Genomic DNA, 17,882 nt, shown 5'->3' with positions numbered 1-17,882 from the left:
AGTGACGTCGCGCTCGGGGCTCGGCACCAACCGGCGGGGGAGAGGCGAGTTGCTTGTGCGATGGAGGAGGTGGTGAGGCTGGTGGTTAAAGATGAAGCTCAAAAATTGATGCTGTGGCCCTGCAGTGATGGACCTTAGTAAGGTTGTCGTGAAGCAGCTGACAGTGTTTACCTACATGCCCGTGGGCGTTGTCGGGGGAGTGGGGTGCTAGGGTGGCAGCTGAATGCGTCGATGCGGCCGGAATGCACTCAACGGCTACCTAATTAATTATTAGGTATGTATGGTTGTGATTCAGAGAGGCCGGTAACAGAGCAAGAGAGAAGAAGTGGAGAAGGAGAAGAAACAGTCAGCTTCAAAGGGCAGTCATCATGAGAAGTAGTAATGCATCTTCCTCAGCCCGATTCCTTTGGCTGTCAGCCGAGCCCCAGCTAGATCCATCCCAGTTCCCTTCAAAGCCTAGCCCCAGGCCGAGCCCCCGCCAAATATCCAGCCCAGATGGGTCTGGACAAGCCATGTTATCCAGCTTTGGTGCCCGCAGTGCCTTCGGCGAGCCTTGTCGCAAGCCTCTGCGCAGTCTGCCAGGCCCTAGTGGAACTCAGGCAAGGCGTTCTGGTCCTCCTCGCTGCTCGCTTCCCTTCCTTTGATGCAGCTTACCCGTCGGTCTCTGTGAGGGAAGACCGAATGGACCTATCACGGCTTGCTGACTTGCCTGACTGGCTTCCGCAGCCGACCCCCCCTGCTTGCGGAATCCTCGCCTGCTTGCAACTGCCAGACGGGATGTTGTCTCTATCTCACGGACGGGATGCCAAGAGGCCCTGATCAGCACGAGACCAAAAATAAAAATAACCTCAGCCGTCAATAGACCGCCACAATTGCATCTCTGGGTTGGTCATTCCCTAAAGTGTCATTGTGTTACTGCGCCACAGCATCTTATTCGGCTCGTCTCTGTTCCGCGTGCAGGGCAGTTGGCGCATGGCATTGGATGGCGTGGCATGGCACAGTTTGCGAGCGGTTTTCGCATACCCTTTGCCTCGCCCCGTCATTTTCGCATCCGTTGCTCTGGCGCTGGTGGGCATTTCCGCGTATCATGTAGGCTATCGCCCTGCTGTCGCCTGTATGTGGAGCGCCCTGCCTGTCATGCTCTGTTGGTCCTCATCTCATCTCCCGCCAGCAAACATGCAGAAACGTCCACTGCAGGCGCCCAAGATGAAGGGGAAACTGCAGAAAGCCCAACACATGAATTAGTATCCATAGGTAGGCAGTCTTGTTCATCTCGTCTTGGGGAAACACAAGGCCAGGTACCATGATCAGCCCTTTGGCTTCTGCACGGGCTTATTTCGTTGCTTATTCCCGCGACCGCCACACGACCCTTCATGTCATTGAGATGCAACGGTAAGAGTCAGGCTGGGGGATGGCTTGCTGAGAAGTCAAACTGAGCCAGTTGGCATTCTCTACCAGCGCAGTTCTCGACTCAAATGAAGATGACAGCTCTCATCTTCCTCATCATTCATGCCGCTCATCGTCGTCTCCCACCCTCCGTAGTCCACCTGATCCCCTCACGATAACCTTAATGAAGCGCCCTCTGAAATGTGTAGGGTCACGGGACCCAGCTCAGCTCCTCCACCACGGGCCAATAGGTGTCTCGGTCCGTCCCTTGGCATGTCGCTCAAACAACCGCTTGACCTCATTCGTTCTCTCCAAACCACATCTGGGCGCCTCCGGAAGATCCAAATCCTTCCTCCTTGCAACGGCCCATCCTCGCATGCTTCTGTATGGAAGGGATTTCTCGACTCATCACAAGCTAGACCAATCACCATCGAGCAGTCATGCAGGTAACCCTACTACAAGGTCACGCCCTTGGGATCGTCGACAGCGATCCTCTCGCAGTGGGAAGTCTTCCACCTGTCTCTGGGGACAATGAGCTCCGAAATCTTGTTCAGAGTTGGACAAGCTACCTCGCCGTTGAACCCCTTACAGCAACCTTCGAGTGAAAGTTGTCCATGACTGCCGCGCTTCATCTCGCGATATGCCGCCTCGACAGCCCCTCCCGCCCAAGGCCCTGCCCTTGCAGCCTTGGTCGTTTTAAAGTCGCATCTAGGCTTGCTAGCCCAGTCAAGTCTTTTCAGCTCATGCAGTTTTAGGGTTAAAGGGCTGTTTTATCATGGGAGAATGACCAATGGGACGTCTTCACCCCTGGTATCTTCATGTCGGACAGTCACCTCTATCGGCGGGTGCAACTCCCGCCCGATTGTTGCACCTCATCTGGCTGGGATGAACCACGCCCGAGGACATGGAGAGGTCAGAGGACTTGGCGGACGGTGTAAATTTATGCCGCATTGATGGAGGTCTTACGGCGAGGTCCTTGGGGACTCATAAGGACCGAGACCCCATCCTGGTGGTACTGGTCGACTCTCCTCCTTGTCTGTTGCTATTGTTGACTCATAGTGAGAACTCAATCTTTATTTGTCCCTGGTTCTGGGGTACAACTTTGACAAAATGGCACGTTTAATGTCTCTTCTTAGCCTCTGGCTCTACCTATTCCCTCTCGCTATGTCCGTAGACTTCGAGAGTGTCACCATCAATCGAGACCTAGACAACGTTGTACACACATGTGTGAGCAAATGTCTCTACTACACCATCGTCAGCGACATGGGCAAGGCCATGGGCTGCGATGACCCCTATGACAACAACTGTTATTGTGCTACGGCATCTGCGTCGGCATCCCAGGCCGATGCTTGGATGTCCAAGTGCGCCTCGAAAACATGTTCAGCAGGAGATCGATCTCGAGACCTGAGCTCCATGCAGTCCATCTACGCCTCTTATTGTATGGGGGCCGGGTTCACTCAGCCTGGCGCCACCAACTGGTACAACCCAGCCGAAGCGACGGAGGAGCCTCAGTCACCCTCAGGGGAGGATGACGATGATAGCACCAACGCGGAGCCTAGCAAAACGGTCGACTCGGGCTCGGTGGAGACGACAACACACTTGACCATCGTCACACAGACGACAGAGGGAGGCGCAGGCCCATCCAAGTCGCGGGGTAAGTTCCTGCTACTCATGGCGACGGTTCCTTTGCTGTTGCTCCAGGTACTGTGCCTGTGTCTGGCGTGTGGAACTTGAGTCTTGTGCTAACTCACTTCTCTTAGTAACTGTCGAGGCGACCTCGACCTACTATGTGAACCCGGACGGATCTCCTGCACAGATCAACCTATCCGACTCGAGCGACAACTCGGCCGTCAAGATTGGCGTTGGTGTAGCAGTACCTGTGGTGGCTATTGCGGCGATTGGACTATTTGCTTGGTGGTTCATCAGACGGAGAAAGCAACGACAAGCACAGACTCTCCCGACTACACAACCCGTCACCGAAACTGCCGCAGGCGGTGGCGCTGGCATTGCACCAGAGCGAAAAGACACGATACAAAGGAAGCCCGTTGGTGCCACCGCAGTCTCTCCCGTCTCATCTGTGTCTCATACCAACGAACTCTCTGGCGCTGGAGTCCAACGTGAGGTTCAACCTTTCCCCGCCGTGACACCGAGCCCACCCGTCCAGGTCCCTGGACAACACGAGATGACTGGCGACGGCTGGCGGCCGAATCTGGAGATGGATGGACGGGATGCTCGAGTGGAGATGTCGGGAGAGGCCAGGCCACCTGAGCTGCCAGGACAGACGAGCAGTCCACCTCCCGTGTATACGGCGCACGAGACTACACAGAGGTGGGAACTGCCCGACAACTCACGATAAAGGATTGGTCTGGAGGAGTCTGTGTGGGTTTTCGTTTAGGCTTTGCGGCTTCATCAGTACTAGAAGCCCGGTTCTTGTTTCGTTCTCACTTATTCTTGTACCTCTAGTCAACTGATGGGAAGGAGTTGGGGATGGGGTCCAGCATTAGTGTATGAAGACAGTACGTTAGATGGAATAGGGCCACAATATTGATACCAGTTGAATTGTCCCCGTTGTTGCAGACAAAAACATTATCCACGACATTGAGGAGATTATGCTGACCCTTTTCTCATCTCCCGCTATTGCTCCTACTTTCGTCACTTACACGAGATCATAACACAACGTCACACAGGGGAATGTCTGCGCATCTCAACCATAACACTCAAAGGGTGATGGGAACCGGCAAAAAAGACCAACCAAGCGAGCAGCACCATGCTTCAGCCGACAAAAAGTGCAAAAGAAAGGGTCTGGCCGGGGATTGAACCCGGGACCTCTCGCAAGCTTGCTTTCGGGTTTGCCCTAAGCGAGAATCATACCACTAGACCACCAGACCGAGTCAAGTGAGGAGCACGTGATGCTCCTGTTGCTTGGAAACGGTGGGCGAAAATTGCGTCTAAGCGGGTAGCTGATGACGGCCGTTGGCAGCTGCTGACACCTCGCTTCAGACGCCTCGTTCTGTTGACACTGGCAGGACCCAATCTTACTCCAGTCCATCGTCAGAGACTATCAAGCCTTTCAAGCTTCGCTACACCTCGATTATTTTATTCCTGAGCTGTCTTGGTAGATGAAATCTCGGCCTGTAGAACTAACTTCAAGCATAAACAATCGACCCATCCAAAGTCCGCTCCTCCGCAACCGTCTCCATCTTGCAATTCGCCTAGGGCTGAATTAATAATCGTCGTACTCACCTCCAACGCGTCCACCGTATCAACTTGACCTAGCGCAAGCCACACCCGCCCTTCGCTACCCGCGGACTGCGTGGCCCTGGCAAAATGATGAGAAACTCCCAGGACCATCCGTGGGCTCTGGTTGGTCCATCCTGACCCGTGGACAGGAGTCGGAGTAATCTGGCATTTTGTGTGACCCAAAGGTTACGCCGTCCCAGGCAAAACTGGGACAGAGGCCATCGTGAAGTGCGGACTTGTGTGGAAGGGCAAGACGCGGCCGGTTTTTTGTGATTAGAAATTCGTTGAGTATTGCATCTTGTTCGGGTCAGCCGTGAGTGTTGCGGAGATTGGGATTCGAAAGGATCGTAAAGAGCATCGTCGAATATATAAGGACGGGCGTAGTCGAGCTGTACAACAAGTTCATCAGCACTCAATCCATCAGCACTCAAATCCCAGACAAGCATACCTTTAAGCTTACACTTATCCATCCTTCTCTTTACCAACTTTGATCCACCACAATGTCTTCTCCTCAACTCATCACTGTCTATGGTGCTACTGGCGCCCAAGGCGGCAGCGTTGTCCAGTCCCTTCTTCAGAACAAAGCCCAAGCTTTCAAGATCCGTGGCATCACTCGGAACCCAGACTCTGACAAGGCCAAGGCCCTGAAGGAGCAGGGTGTCGAGGTCGTCAAGGCTGATGGTCTTGTCAAAGAGGAAGTGGTCGAGGCCTTCAAGGACAGCTGGGGAGTCTTTGTCAACACGAACTCGGATGATCCTGTAAGTTGTTAATATTAGCAGCAAGAAATTATCTAATAGAAATCTAGGCTGTGAACCAACCTGGCGGTCCAAGCGAGACAGACTTGGGCAAGAGCCTCGTGGATGCCGCCGCAGAGGCCGGAATTCGTCACTTTGTGTATAGTGGCATGGCTTCCGCGTCCGAGATTACCGGAGGAGCTGTCCCCAACAAGGCCTTCGAGGGTATGTTCTTTTTCATGACGGAATTCTGTCTTCTAATTCCTCGCAGAGAAGCATGCCATTGGGGAATACGCCAAGAGCAAGGGTGTCTTCGAGACTGTCAACATCGTCAGCCCCGGCTGGTACATGGAGAACCATCTCGTCGAGGAAGTTGCCCCTGTCCTAGGAGGATTCCCTTTTGTTCCTGATGAAGAGGGATACTTGACTCTGCACATCCCTCGCTGGGGTGGCAATGACGAGATCCCCTTCATCTCGATTGGAGACGACTACGGCGATCTTGTCCACGGTATCTTCCTCGATCCCAGCAAGCACAACGGACGCCTCACCCAAGGCATCAGCTCTAGCTCGAAGCCTGAACAGCTCGTGTCTGGCTTTGAGAAGCGTACGTACCAGATGTCCCTTTGATTTATTGTCCAAGCAGCTGACAGTTTGGCAGTGACTGGCAAGAAGGCCCGGTTCGTACCCATTGAGGACTGGAAGACGATGGAGACGTACGGAGTCGAGGCTTTCGAAACGGTCAAGTACATGTTCGGCTTTTGCCAGCACTCGGGCGGCTTGTACTATGGCGTTCCCAACGACGTGGACACCACGGGTGAGCTGAAAGCGAGGGCGGCCGAGGCCAAGGGAGAGTCCGGTGACAATGCGAAGCTGATGACGCTGGAGAGGTTCCTTGGAAAGTACTTCGCTTTGTAGTCGTCGAGCTCAGTTTCTATTCGGGGTGGAGGGTAGTAGCGGAGTCTTGTAGGTCGAGGAGGGAGTAGTGGTGGTCTAGGTTCTGATGATTCCATGTCGTCAGCACCAAAGCCAGCAAGTAGTAGTAGGGATTGAGAGAGAGAACAGGTAGCCTTCTAGTCTTTGAGTGTGTCGGAGGTATCGAATTTATAAATCAAAAACCTGCCCATGGAAAAACCGTCAGTGTCGGCGTGGTGACTGCTCCAAACCACAGGTCAAAGGGTGCAAATAGAGGCTCGCCGACAGTGGTTCCGCATCGCAGAGGGGATAAACTTCAATACCAAACAATTGGATCAAATAAATAAATTTATGTAGCCGAGATAAAATCAAACATGTCGAGTGCAAGCCTACCGTGATATCCAAGGACAAAGGGGTGCACGCAAGCTCGGTGCAGACTCATTGTTAGGCGTGCCAAAATCAATGCCCCTCAATTCTCGTCGAGTGATTTCCTCTGCTGCCTGGGCAATTCAGCCTTTGGTTTAGTGCATTTACAGTAAACCTGCTCGCTATATCTCGGGGCTGCGAGAAGTTCAGACGAAGAGATATCGCAGTCACCTGCACACTCCCCCCAAAAGAGTGCGCCGGAAATCAAAAGTAAAATTCTTTGGCCAGACATTGTTCTATGGCCTTTATTTGTGCTCTTTGATTTTTTTTACTTTTAATTCCCCTGCGCTACGTAGTTTGGTGGTCGTGTTCGTCCGAGCCTTGACGGTGCTGCAGCACTCCTCGGCCCCTGAGGCACCGATCTCCCTTCCTGCACGGCAGCAGCGAAGAGCCTCGCGGCCCGCACCTGCCCTGACTCTTTTCCTTCCTTCTCTCAACACACTCGGAGAGGCGAACCTCTTCTCCTTCCTTCCTCCACCCGCTTCCATCGAGGCCAACCTCCCTCTCCTTCATCACGCACCTCGAAGCGAAGCTCAACATCGGCTGCATTTTCCCACGCGGGCCTCGCCCATCTTCTGTATTGTTCTCTGATATTCCGCCATCCTCACTCTTTTCTTCCCAGGCAGGATTATCTCCAGGCCGCCTGTGGTTGCCCTACCTACGGTGGCCCTCACCTCGCGCACAAAACACCCATCCACCGCCCACCCCTCTCCTCTCTTTTTTCTCCACCAAACATCACCGCCCCGGGACAACCGTCTCTTGAAAACAAATCTCCTCTGCGCGCCTCGGCTGCTTGAACCAGTCGAGGCTTCTCTTTCACTCTGCTCCCCGGCCTTCTTTCTTGTGCCTGAGCAACGATGAGTGACAACATCGACCCGCGCGAGGCCCAGAAGCGGCTCATCGCCATGGTAAGTGTCTTTCTTTCACTCCCGATTGTTTCTCGGCACATTTCCCTATTGTTCTCTTCCCCTTGTTTCGGTCCCTCTCCTCTTCAGTCACACACATCCGTGGGTGGTCAACATTCTCTCGTAGCATGGGGTCATCTACACACATATGGTCTTGCTGCCAAAGCACGTTGTCTTTCCTCTCTCCCTTCATTAAGCCTCACGCTTTGTATGACTACCAAGGGCAGCTCCTAATCACCCGAATCTCTTTAGGCCGACCTCACTCGTCTTCGACAGGAGGAACTTCCTTTGAGTGCTGAAGAAAAGCGAGGACCGTCCTTTAACCCCACCCGTCGGAACGGAACCGACCACATCAACCCTTCCCTCAAGGAGGGACTCTCCAACAAGTGGACCGTCAAAATTGACGATGAGGAGGCTCGTCAAACCGACGGTCTCGAGATCGAGGACGCACGCCCATGGGGAAAGAAGGTGGCCCAGAAGTACCTTGAGACTCGTGGATATGCTGGGTAAGTTCATCTATCCACAATATCGGACATATCTAATCCTTGAAAAGAGGTAGAGGCATCCCGGCTGCCATCCCCAAGAGAGGTCGCGGAGATGACGAAACTGATTCTTTTCCCCCAACCAAGAAGTCGGGTAACAGAACCCCCTTCAAGCCAGCTGCACCGGGTTAGGATCCCCGCGTGCAGGGTTCGGTCGGCCAGAACAGTGCCCCATCTGTCACCTTGGCCCAATGGGGACCCCAAAACACCACTCCGGCTCCCGAGCAGCCCCCTGCTGTTACTCAGGAGGTTGAGGCTGTGAGCCCCCAGGTCCAGCATGAAAGCAACAGAAACGTCCCTGAAGCCTCTGTCGCCGCCCCTGCCTCTACAAACCTCAAGTTCGTCCTCAACACCATGGTCTTGGATCCCGCTATGGCGGAGCACGTCATCGGCACTGGACAATGTCAGGTCGTGCCTGGAAAGGACGAGGCACTCTCCTTTTCCGCAGAAGTGGTTATGAAGTTGCTCATCAGCGAGAACAGAGCTGTTCTAGAGCTCTCAGCTCTGGGCAAGCCGCGCCGAGTCATGGATTCTTTAGAACTGGGCAGTCCGGTCGTTGATGGTCAGTTCTGTGCCTTCACTCAGCTGTCCAACGGTGGCTTCTTCTACCTTCGTTTCGCCGACGAGACCGAAACCAAGAAGTTCAAGCGGCACCTTGCCAAGATGCAGAAGTCGGCCCGGGCCCACCAGCCTCAGGAGAACACCCGTGAGGTCGATCAACAGCACATCGACCAGCCTCGGGCCGATCAACACCAAGCTATTCAGCGCCAGGCTGATCAACGGGTCGATCAGCAGCAGGGATCGGTCCCATCCCTTGCAAACCTCAATGAGGATCTTGAGCCGCTCATTTCCATGAATGGCTGGACAACTGTCGACAATTCCCAATCCCTCACGTTGGAGAACGCGACCAGACACGTCGTGGTCTTGGTTAATCGGATGTTGGGGAAAATGACTCCCAAGGAGCGGAAAATGACCCTGCAGAAGGGAATTTTCGAGTCCGCCCTTGAGGGCATTACAGACGGTATCATTGAGCACTGGGTCCAGAACGGGTTTTTCCGAGGCTACAACGACAGCCTGAAGAATCAGTTCTGCGACCTGCTGCGGGGGATGGTGCGATTTCAAATCGATTTTCTTCGTCGCCAGAACGAAGGGTTCAACGAGAAGGACCAGGGCGTTCAGCAGGCAACTCAAGGTGTTCGCAACCTTTCTCTGCAGGATGCACCCGCCTCTATCCCAGCCGATGCCCCTCGCCAGCGTGCTGCCAGCCATCAGCAAGGTCATTCTACGCCTACTTCTCTGTTTAGCACCCAGCTTGAAGGACGCAGAGGCCTAAGCGCTTCGCGTTTTGCAAGCGGACCTGTTAAATTTGAGAACTGCTTCACCGGTCCTCGCATCAAGAAAGAGCAGTGAGTCCAGACCAGGCTGCTGTTCTCCTCGCTGAGGCATTCAGTCTCGTGCAGGTAATTACATGGTTGGGGGTGGAAGAGAATCAGTGTGTGTGCTAAATCATTCGGGCATTTGCATAGTGCTCCGGTTACTGACCGCCTGGCACTTGACCAAGTCAAGTTGGAGACATTAATCTTTGACGAAAAGGTACTAAGGCAGGCGGACGGTTTGATACTTGAGAAGGCATGTTTGTAAGGTGTGCACAGGATCTGTCCTTGATAGAAGCTTGCAAGATAGCCCAAATGATGAATACACGCAAGTTTGACATGAAGATGGGGTTCAGTGACTGTCAAGATTATCCGTCAAGGGAACATTTTTCTGTTTGGATTGCTCATTCGTCATGATTGTAGGTTAAGCTTGATTTGGCATTTCCCCTGATAGGCGTCCAAGAGCTGCCGTGAGTCTCTATCAAGCCCATCGCTCCCAGCGAGAGCCTCGGTGGCCAATTGCGCAGCCTCATGGTAACGGCGGAAGAAGTACAACTCCTCGACAGCATGGATGAGCTCCTGGATGTCCATTTTGGAAGCCCCCGGACCCAGAGGCAATTTGATCTTTTTATGTATCTGGATTTTTTCGTCAGTCTCTCCGTTTCGATAATGGCAAGAGCGGAAAGGCAGGCCTACATCGCCGTTTTCAACTTTCGTCTTGTAGTCACGCTGGATGGCTCTCCACGCCTCCTCTGTCTGACCAGTGCGGCGAGTTTCCTTTGTGTCTGCCTCAGCTTCGTCAGAGGAGACGTCCGCGATGGAAAAGTTGGCGAGGGGGTCTTCTTCGTCCATGTCGTAGGTTGTGTTAAGGAGGAGAAGATGAGATTTACGGAGGGAAGAAGTTGGTGATGGGACCCACTTGAGGTTTGTGGTGTTTTGTGGTTGGTTGGTGGCGTCACTTGAGAACAAAGAGTCAAACTTTGATGGCTGAAATTGGTAGGCAATAGTAGGAGCAGAAGAACAGTGCCCTCCGTCATATTAATTACTTGTATCTCGTCTTGGCAGAAACTATGTAGTTTGTAGGTGAGACAGGGACTGTAATCAAGCTACGAGGCAGAAACGACACCTTGCAAAGCCATCACACATCGAACAGTAAAAGAACAAGAAATAAATCTACTCAAAAATAATGTAAACAGACATCCTTACCAATCCATATATAAACACCCATGTCCTCGATAGCATCGGCGCACCATGCTCCGAGGTGGAGAGGTCTGATGTAACAACGTGGGGCAGGGTCCTTGGAACGCGGGGCATATCAGGACGACACTCCAGCTTCCAGCGCCAAGATCAGTACTCGATTCTCGTCTTGCAACTCATATAGATAACATGAACAGCCAGGTTGAGAGACTCGTCGAAAAGGCGTGGAAGAAGTTTGAGGAGACGCCCAAGGACAAGCGGCTATGTGAGTTGTTACTTCAAGATTTGGAGCATGCGTCTAACTCGTCTCTAGTAATCGGCGTCGCTGGCATCCCAGGCTCGGGCAAGACAACCTTGTCCCAGATCATCACCGCACGCCTCAATGCCCGCGCGGACCCTTCATCTCCTCCTCCCGCAACTTTTGTCCCCATGGACGGCTTCCACCTCACTCGCGCTGCTCTGTCCGCCATGCCTGACCCAGCTACGGCCCACTTCCGCCGCGGGGCCGCCTTCACCTTTGACGCTCCCAAGTTCTTGGCCCTTGTTCAGGCTCTGTCTGCGACTCCGATCCCGTCGGAACCTGTCCTCGCACCATCGTTCGACCATGCTCTCAAGGATCCGCGAGACGACGACATTGAGGTCAGGCCGGAGCACCGCATCGTCGTACTGGAGGGCAACTATCTCGCCCTGGACCAGGATGTGTGGCGCGATGCGGCGGGGTTTCTGGATGAGCTATGGTTCGTCGAAGTAGACTATGAGGTTGCGAGGAAGAGGCTGAGGGAGAGACATGTGAGGGCAGGTATCGTGAAGGATCTCGAGGAAGGGGATCGAAGGGCGGTGGAGAATGACTTGGTGAATGGGGATGAGATTATCAAGTATAGACTCAAAGTAGACGAAGTCATCCAGAGTCGTGAAGACGGAAGCTGGGTACACGAGTAGAGCGAATCCCCGAGATAGAAGAAGCTTGGTTTATATGTTCTGTTGGCCAATGTCGATGGATATCACCTCTAAATACTGTATCTAAGCTATGTGTCATGAGCATCAAGAACATTTTGTAAACACGATTGAGCTATGCAAAAAAGAACACCATGAATCCCTACTCCAGCGCTGTGTCAAAGAACCAGCAATCCCAAAACCGCAAACAGATTGCTCATGTCATATGCATTCATGTCTCAGGCGACCGAGACCTCTCAGCGCTCAGCTTCCGGATCTCCTCAGCCATGCTCTGGCCCTTGCCCTTGCGGGCGGACGTTACCGAGTTGCGGCCAGCGCTCCGGGAAACATCCAGGCCCAGGACTTCGATGAGCTCTGGGATCTCGGCGTGGTCGCGCGTCGTCTTCATGCGATGGCACCACGTCACCCTCTTCTCCTCGTCCCCGTAATCTTTTCTCCTGCCGTTCTCGCGCCCTGGTGCTGAATCTTGAGGATCTTCTAGCGTGTCCATGGGCTGGAACTTTTCGTCGCGCGGTGTTGTAACCGGCGTTAGGATATTGCGCGGCTCAAAGAGGAACTCGCCGCCAACCTGGCGCTGGTCACCCATCTTCAGGACGTTACCGGTAGGCAGTTGTTTAACACCCTGAACAATACTGTCGACGATGCTCCGTGTCATGCTCTTGCGCATGTAAGCCGGTTTCGCGCCCATCTGCAGCGTCTTGGTCATGCCCAAGGCATGGAAGAGGGACCTTGTTGGGTCCGTGTAGACGGGGAAGCGGCAGTTTGTCTCGTGGACGTACATGTCGATGAGGGCGGGATCGCCACAGCCAATCACTGCAATGAAGGTGCTGACGGGGAGTCGGAGGAGGGCTTCGGGGGTTACGGCCTCAGACAGAGACCGAAGGAACTCTTGGCAGTTCTGTAGCTTCCATGTTAGAGTTTATACAGGCTTCAGGGGTTTGGAGATTGACGTACGCCGCAGAAGAAGTGCCGGACAAAGATGACCAGCACGCGTCGGGCAACATTGCTACCGGTGTATAGGCTCGAAAAGGGATGCGATTTTCCATGTCGGTCTAGAACGATGTAGTCTTCGATCTTCTTGATGAGTTCAGGAGGAGGTAGCTCGTTTGTGGTGGCTACCTCGCCCTCAAAGTCCTCGGGTTGCGACTTGTCGATCTTGATCGACTGAGGAGGTGTTTTGGTAGAAACGGGCTTGCGATGTATGGCGAATCCGTTGTTCGGTTGAGGCAGCTTCTCGTCGTATCCAGCCTCCAGGGCCTTTTCGTCGAGATCATCGTTCTTGGACTGAATAGATACAGGTCTCGGGGGTAGTGTCGGGGCTCGTTCGACGGAGGGCTCCTCAGGAGCTACGTTCTCGACAGGCTTCCGCTCGATAGGAGACTTCTCATCTGGCCCTGACGCCAGGTTATCCAGATTGGATGCTCCCATTCTAGCAGAACAGGCCTCCTAGGCGGTTGTAGAGGCAAAACTGAGGGGATAGAAAAACGTGAGACAGGAATTGATGGTCAAGTTAAGCGCCGTGGTTTTGGTGAGACAGTGAAGGAAAGCTGAAAGACGGAGTGGAGGGGCACCGGGCGGCCCGAAGTGGCGCTGCTAGCAGAGCTCCAGCTTATAAGGCTCCAGTGGAGAAACGGTTGTAGCGATGGGCCACGCAAGCCTTGGCTTGGTAACGGCTGATGATGGCTTGTCTGCTCACGAGGCGAAGGATCATGACAAGTTGGAGTCAAGGAAGGGACATGGCAGGATCTCGGAGGTGCCCCTTTAAGAGGCCATTCGTGAATTTTGTGGCTTTCGACCCTTGGACCGCGATGCCCTGAATTTGGGCGGGTTAGGCTTGATTTCAGCGGCTGGTGAGGTCATAGTTTGGCCCTATTTGGCGGGGGGATCTTCGCGTCCCGTTACCCTAGAGTCAGGCATTGGACAAGCAATACGATCAAAATGGCTGCATTTTTCGGGTTCTCGTCATGGGGCTTGAGGCCTCCAGATGTCAGATACTTGCTTGCAGCTACCCTGCGCCAAGTTTTCTCAGCTGCTGAATGATGCCAGCTGTTTCACAGCTCAAAAGCCACCAACAACTGCAGGGTCGTGGCGTGAAAAAAGACCATCGTGTACTGAAATATTGGACGCAAAAATAACACGCCAAAACTCGATGGATGGACCTAATGAGTCCCGTCTTACTCGATTTCAGGAACCAGGAGGTGGCGCAGACATTGTGACCTCAAGGATAGGCCAGCTCCAGGACTATTCTCTTACGTAGGCTGAAACATTTGTATACTTGGTCATCAATGTTGTAAGCTGAGAGTCAGCGATGGCTTTTCAAATACGAAGTATTGCGGATAGCAAGAATAATTCGCATTATCCCACACTCTTAATAATACTCCAGTATTTCACCTGTATCCCACCGAATCCTCGCGTGGCCAACGTGTGATGCACCCACTTTCGTCATGTCAAAAATCTGTTGTGGGGACTTGAGGTGACAAAAAGTCTGCGCACAAAAGTTGCACCCTAATGAACAGCTATTTGTGTCACCTGAGCTAAAACTCTGGTGGGGTAATGTCTTCCCACTCCTCCAACCCTCCCACCATTTCTCTTCTTGACAGCAGCATTGCTCTTTCACCCTCACGTAGTTAGCCAAAATGGCAGCTCAAGTACCCACCGAAGCTCTCAAGGAGCTCAACGGTAAGCGTCTTCCCCGAACGAGGCTGTGAGCCGTTAGGCCCGGATCGAACTGACTCCGAGCGCCCCGCAGTGGCCGAAGGCTCTCAGAAGCCCGGCGCAACCGCCCAGTCCAAGACCGACGCTGCCGGCGACGAACACGGCGGCGATGATTCTGAAGACGAAGCCGATGGACACGTCGACGGCGCCGCCCCTACCGGCGAGGCCACCAAGAAGAAGAAGAAGAGAAAGCCCAAGAAGAAGAAGAAGCACCCCACCAGCCAGACTGACCCTCCCCGCGTCATGATCAGCCAGCTGTTCCCTAACAAGGCCTACCCCAAGGGAGAGGAGGTTGAGTACAAGGACGAGAACAACTACCGCACCACAAACGAGGAGAAGCGTCACCTGGACAACCTCAACAGCGACTTCCTGGCCGATTTCCGTGAGGCGGCCGAGATTCATCGTCAGGTGCGCCAGTGGACGCAGAAGAATATTAAGCCCGGCCAGACCTTGACCGAGATCGCCGAGGGTATCGAGAACAGTGTCCGTGCCTTGACTGGTCACGATGGCTTGGCCGAGGGTGATGCCATGAAGGCTGGTATGGGTTTCCCTTGTGGTCTGAGTCTCAACCACTGCGCCGCGCACTACACTCCCAACGCCGGCAACAAGATGGTTCTGCAGCAGGAGGACGTCATGAAGGTGGACTTTGGTGTCCACGTCAACGGCCGCATCGTCGACTCGGCCTTTACCATGGCTTTCGAGCCCAAGTACGATAACCTGCTCCAGGCTGTTAAGGATGCCACCAACGCTGGTATCCGTGAGGCGGGCATCGACGCCCGAGTTGGTGAGATTGGAGGCGTTATCCAGGAGGTGATGGAGAGCTTCGAGGTTGAGATTGACGGAACCACGTACCCCGTTAAGAGTATCCGCAACCTGACGGGTCACAACATTCTGCCCTACAGCATCCACGGCACCAAGGCGGTGCCCATTGTCAAGAGTAACGATCAGACCAAGATGGAGGAGGGCGATGTCTTTGCCATTGAGACGTTCGGCAGCACCGGCAACGGATACGTCCGGGATGACATGGAGACGTCGCATTACGCGAAGCGAGGAGACTCGCAGCACGTTGACCTGCGCCTCAGCTCGGCCAAGTCTCTGCTCAACGTGATCAACAAGAACTTTGGCACGCTGCCGTTCTGCCGACGATACCTGGACCGCCTCGGCCAGGACAAGTATCTGCTCGGGGTGAGTGGTTGTGATGTATGTTGTTGGAGGTGAAGCTAACAGTGCGCAGCTCAACAGCCTTGTCAACAGCGGCATTGTCGAAGCGTACCCACCCTTGTGTGACAAGAAGGGCTCGTACACTGCTCAGTTTGAGCATGTAAGTGAAGCTTGCAAATAGTGTGGTACTATTGACTAACGGTGTATAGACCATTCTGATCCGACCCACCGTGAAGGAGGTCGTCAGCCGTGGTGAAGACTACTAGCCGATACATTACAGAAGGAGCTATGTAATGGATTGCGAGAAGGACTCTGAAATATGGTTCCCATCTTTTGATGCGCGCATAGCCTCTTGAGGAAAATCTGTATAGTTTGATGACTTGAATTTGACAAAGTTGCAATGATCCATGCCTCCAGTTGCACAAGACACGCAAGAATCCACTGCATTGAGCTGCCATTTACCACCTCCCTGGTTCCGAGCATGCATAAGCGCCTGGAATTGCTACCTACGTAGTTGTGATGGATGCCCTCTATGCAAGTATCTGGCCATTTTGACGAGTCTGCAAGATCCCGATCGATTACGTCCCAAAAACGTGGCTGACAGCAGAATCTTTGACCAAGCAATTGTTAGAAACATGCCCCTTCTTGCACATTCCAGCATCGAGACCCTGAATTCGGTCTCTGCGAGCTAGAGTCAATCCCTTCCCGATCTCGACGATCCAGAAAGAGGCTCTTGCGGCGGTTGGCCAATGCTTGGTCCTTGATCGCCAATGCCTTGCGTCCCTTCTCCGGTTTTTCCCCATCCTTTGACGCACTCGCCACCTTGTGGCACAGGCCCTCCAGCTTTTTTTTGCTCCTCCTGCACGAGACCATCCTGTAAGACCCAGCTCCGAAGCGCGGCTCTGGGAGGGTAGAAATGGCCCTCCTGCTGGCCGGGCCAATAGCAGCGTGGCAGAATCCCGAGGCTTTCTCGCGACCCGGACCGACCTTGCCACATGGGGCTAGAAGCTGCACATATCGGGGCTAGCGTTCGCAGTGGCGACGCTCGGGCCAAGCTTCCGAAGGCCGGAGATAGCGAGCGTGTGCGAGGTCTTCTTCACATGCGGGATCAAATTTATCAAGCAGTGCCTCCCCAGATAAAGGCCGCATTCCCGCTTGCTCATCATTGCCCTCACTTCCGTCTACCTGTTTCTGATCGCCACCGGGGAATCTCTTGTCGTCGTTGTTTATTGCCTGGGATATTAATTGAGAGGCGTCTCCTTTCATCCTTCATTTATTTTCTGGCTCAGTAATTAACAGAGCCCATTCGTTCCTGTTCCTGATCCAGCCCCCCCCTCCGGCAGTACAGGAAAAAAAAAAAGCTTCCTACTCCGCACCGAACTTTCCATCAGCAACTCTTCCACCGACATCGACCTGCGAGCTACCCTACGAATCCTACAGGCACAATGAAGGTCTTTTCCAACTCGGTCACCTTCAACTACTCGTGGGATGAGGTCTCCTCAGCCAACTGGCGAAAGTACGGGCCCTGGAACAACAAGTCGGAGCACGTCATTGCTGTCGACACCCTCTCACGCGACGTCGACGCCGAGACGGGCATCCTCCGCACTGAGCGCTTGATCACCTGCAAGCAGTCAGTCCCTGACTGGATCAAGACCATTGTCGGCAGCACCGGTGACGAGAGCTTCGTCTACGAGGCCAGCTATGTCGACCCCGTCAACCGCACCGTCACCATGGTGAGCCAGAACCTGACGTGGAGCAACCTCGTCAACGTACAAGAGGAGGTCATCTACAAGCCCCTGGGCGACCACCAGACCCAGTTCATCCAGACGGCCAACATCACCGCCCTGTGCGGTGGCTGGCAGCGCATCAAGAACAGCATCGAGGATACCCTGGTGCACCGCTTCAAGGAGAACGCCGCCAAGGGCCGCGAGGGCTTTGAGCGCGTCCTCCTAATGAGCCGAAAGGCCTTTGCTGAGGAGAAGGCGCGCCAAGGGCTGATGCTGTAAAAAAGCCATACGCCTCATCCCGCCGCCCGCTCCCCTTCGTTCCCTCACCGCAACCTCACACACTCTCTGAGGCTTGCGCACGACCCATCTCCACTACTCTCAAAGACCTGTTACACTACAGCAAAACCTGAGCTTTTTACGACGACACGGCAATTGTACACTTGGCGCGAAAAAAAGGGAGAGAGGATTCTTTTTGAAGCATTTGCATATTGGTCAAGGCGTTTAGAGGGGGTTCCAAAAAAGTTTTTCTACCAAAAGAGCTGAAGCAACTTTTTTTTTTCTCTTCGCTCTCTGTTTTTCACGGGCAAACGATGCCCGTAGTTTGATTTCT

General features: G+C 53.7%; 8 protein-coding genes across 8 annotated transcripts; 6 read left to right on the top strand and 2 right to left on the bottom strand.

Moving 5' to 3' along the window:
• Nucleotides 1-2,496: 2,496 nt before the first annotated feature.
• Nucleotides 2,497-3,742, top strand: NCS57_00762800 (uncharacterized protein; the record flags this gene model as incomplete). Its single annotated transcript, XM_053057471.1, has 2 exons — nucleotides 2,497-3,040; nucleotides 3,147-3,742. 2 exons carry the CDS (start codon nucleotides 2,497-2,499, stop codon nucleotides 3,740-3,742), a joined length of 1,140 nt encoding a protein of 379 aa, XP_052913666.1.
• Nucleotides 3,743-5,126: 1,384 nt separating this feature from the next.
• Nucleotides 5,127-6,275, top strand: NCS57_00762700 (NmrA domain-containing protein; the record flags this gene model as incomplete). The annotated part of the gene is made up of 4 exons (XM_053057470.1): nucleotides 5,127-5,384; nucleotides 5,432-5,585; nucleotides 5,632-5,964; nucleotides 6,019-6,275. The coding sequence occupies 4 exons, from the start codon at nucleotides 5,127-5,129 to the stop codon at nucleotides 6,273-6,275; spliced, it is 1,002 nt and encodes a 333-aa protein (XP_052913665.1).
• A 1,280-nt stretch (nucleotides 6,276-7,555) lies between these two features.
• NCS57_00762600 (uncharacterized protein) lies at nucleotides 7,556-9,555 on the top strand (the record flags this gene model as incomplete). The annotated part of the gene is made up of 3 exons (XM_053057469.1): nucleotides 7,556-7,606; nucleotides 7,856-8,109; nucleotides 8,313-9,555. 3 exons carry the CDS (start codon nucleotides 7,556-7,558, stop codon nucleotides 9,553-9,555), a joined length of 1,548 nt encoding a protein of 515 aa, XP_052913664.1.
• Nucleotides 9,556-9,929: 374 nt separating this feature from the next.
• On the bottom strand, nucleotides 9,930-10,370 carry NCS57_00762500 (uncharacterized protein; the record flags this gene model as incomplete). The annotated part of the gene is made up of 1 exon (XM_053057468.1): nucleotides 9,930-10,370. The coding sequence occupies one exon, from the start codon at nucleotides 10,368-10,370 to the stop codon at nucleotides 9,930-9,932; it is 441 nt and encodes a 146-aa protein (XP_052913663.1).
• A 444-nt stretch (nucleotides 10,371-10,814) lies between these two features.
• NCS57_00762400 (PRK domain-containing protein) lies at nucleotides 10,815-11,654 on the top strand (the record flags this gene model as incomplete). The annotated part of the gene is made up of 2 exons (XM_053057467.1): nucleotides 10,815-10,980; nucleotides 11,029-11,654. The coding sequence occupies exons 1-2, from the start codon at nucleotides 10,905-10,907 to the stop codon at nucleotides 11,652-11,654; spliced, it is 702 nt and encodes a 233-aa protein (XP_052913662.1). The 5' UTR covers nucleotides 10,815-10,904.
• Nucleotides 11,655-11,880: 226 nt separating this feature from the next.
• NCS57_00762300 (uncharacterized protein) lies at nucleotides 11,881-13,097 on the bottom strand (the record flags this gene model as incomplete). Its single annotated transcript, XM_053057466.1, has 2 exons — nucleotides 11,881-12,567; nucleotides 12,624-13,097. The coding sequence occupies 2 exons, from the start codon at nucleotides 13,095-13,097 to the stop codon at nucleotides 11,881-11,883; spliced, it is 1,161 nt and encodes a 386-aa protein (XP_052913661.1).
• A 1,208-nt stretch (nucleotides 13,098-14,305) lies between these two features.
• Nucleotides 14,306-15,811, top strand: NCS57_00762200 (Methionine aminopeptidase 2; the record flags this gene model as incomplete). Its single annotated transcript, XM_053057465.1, has 4 exons — nucleotides 14,306-14,348; nucleotides 14,419-15,569; nucleotides 15,619-15,705; nucleotides 15,755-15,811. 4 exons carry the CDS (start codon nucleotides 14,306-14,308, stop codon nucleotides 15,809-15,811), a joined length of 1,338 nt encoding a protein of 445 aa, XP_052913660.1.
• A 1,179-nt stretch (nucleotides 15,812-16,990) lies between these two features.
• On the top strand, nucleotides 16,991-17,551 carry NCS57_00762100 (PRELI/MSF1 domain-containing protein; the record flags this gene model as incomplete). The annotated part of the gene is made up of 1 exon (XM_053057464.1): nucleotides 16,991-17,551. The coding sequence occupies one exon, from the start codon at nucleotides 16,991-16,993 to the stop codon at nucleotides 17,549-17,551; it is 561 nt and encodes a 186-aa protein (XP_052913659.1).
• Between the last annotated feature and the right edge of the window lie 331 nt (nucleotides 17,552-17,882).

The sequence above is a fragment of the Fusarium keratoplasticum genome, chromosome 5, assembly GCF_025433545.1.
Source record: "Fusarium keratoplasticum isolate Fu6.1 chromosome 5, whole genome shotgun sequence".
Taxonomy (NCBI): Eukaryota; Fungi; Ascomycota; class Sordariomycetes; order Hypocreales; family Nectriaceae; genus Fusarium; species Fusarium keratoplasticum.
Note: the sequence above shows the minus strand (reverse complement) of the source record. Positions and strands in the feature narration are given on the sequence as shown.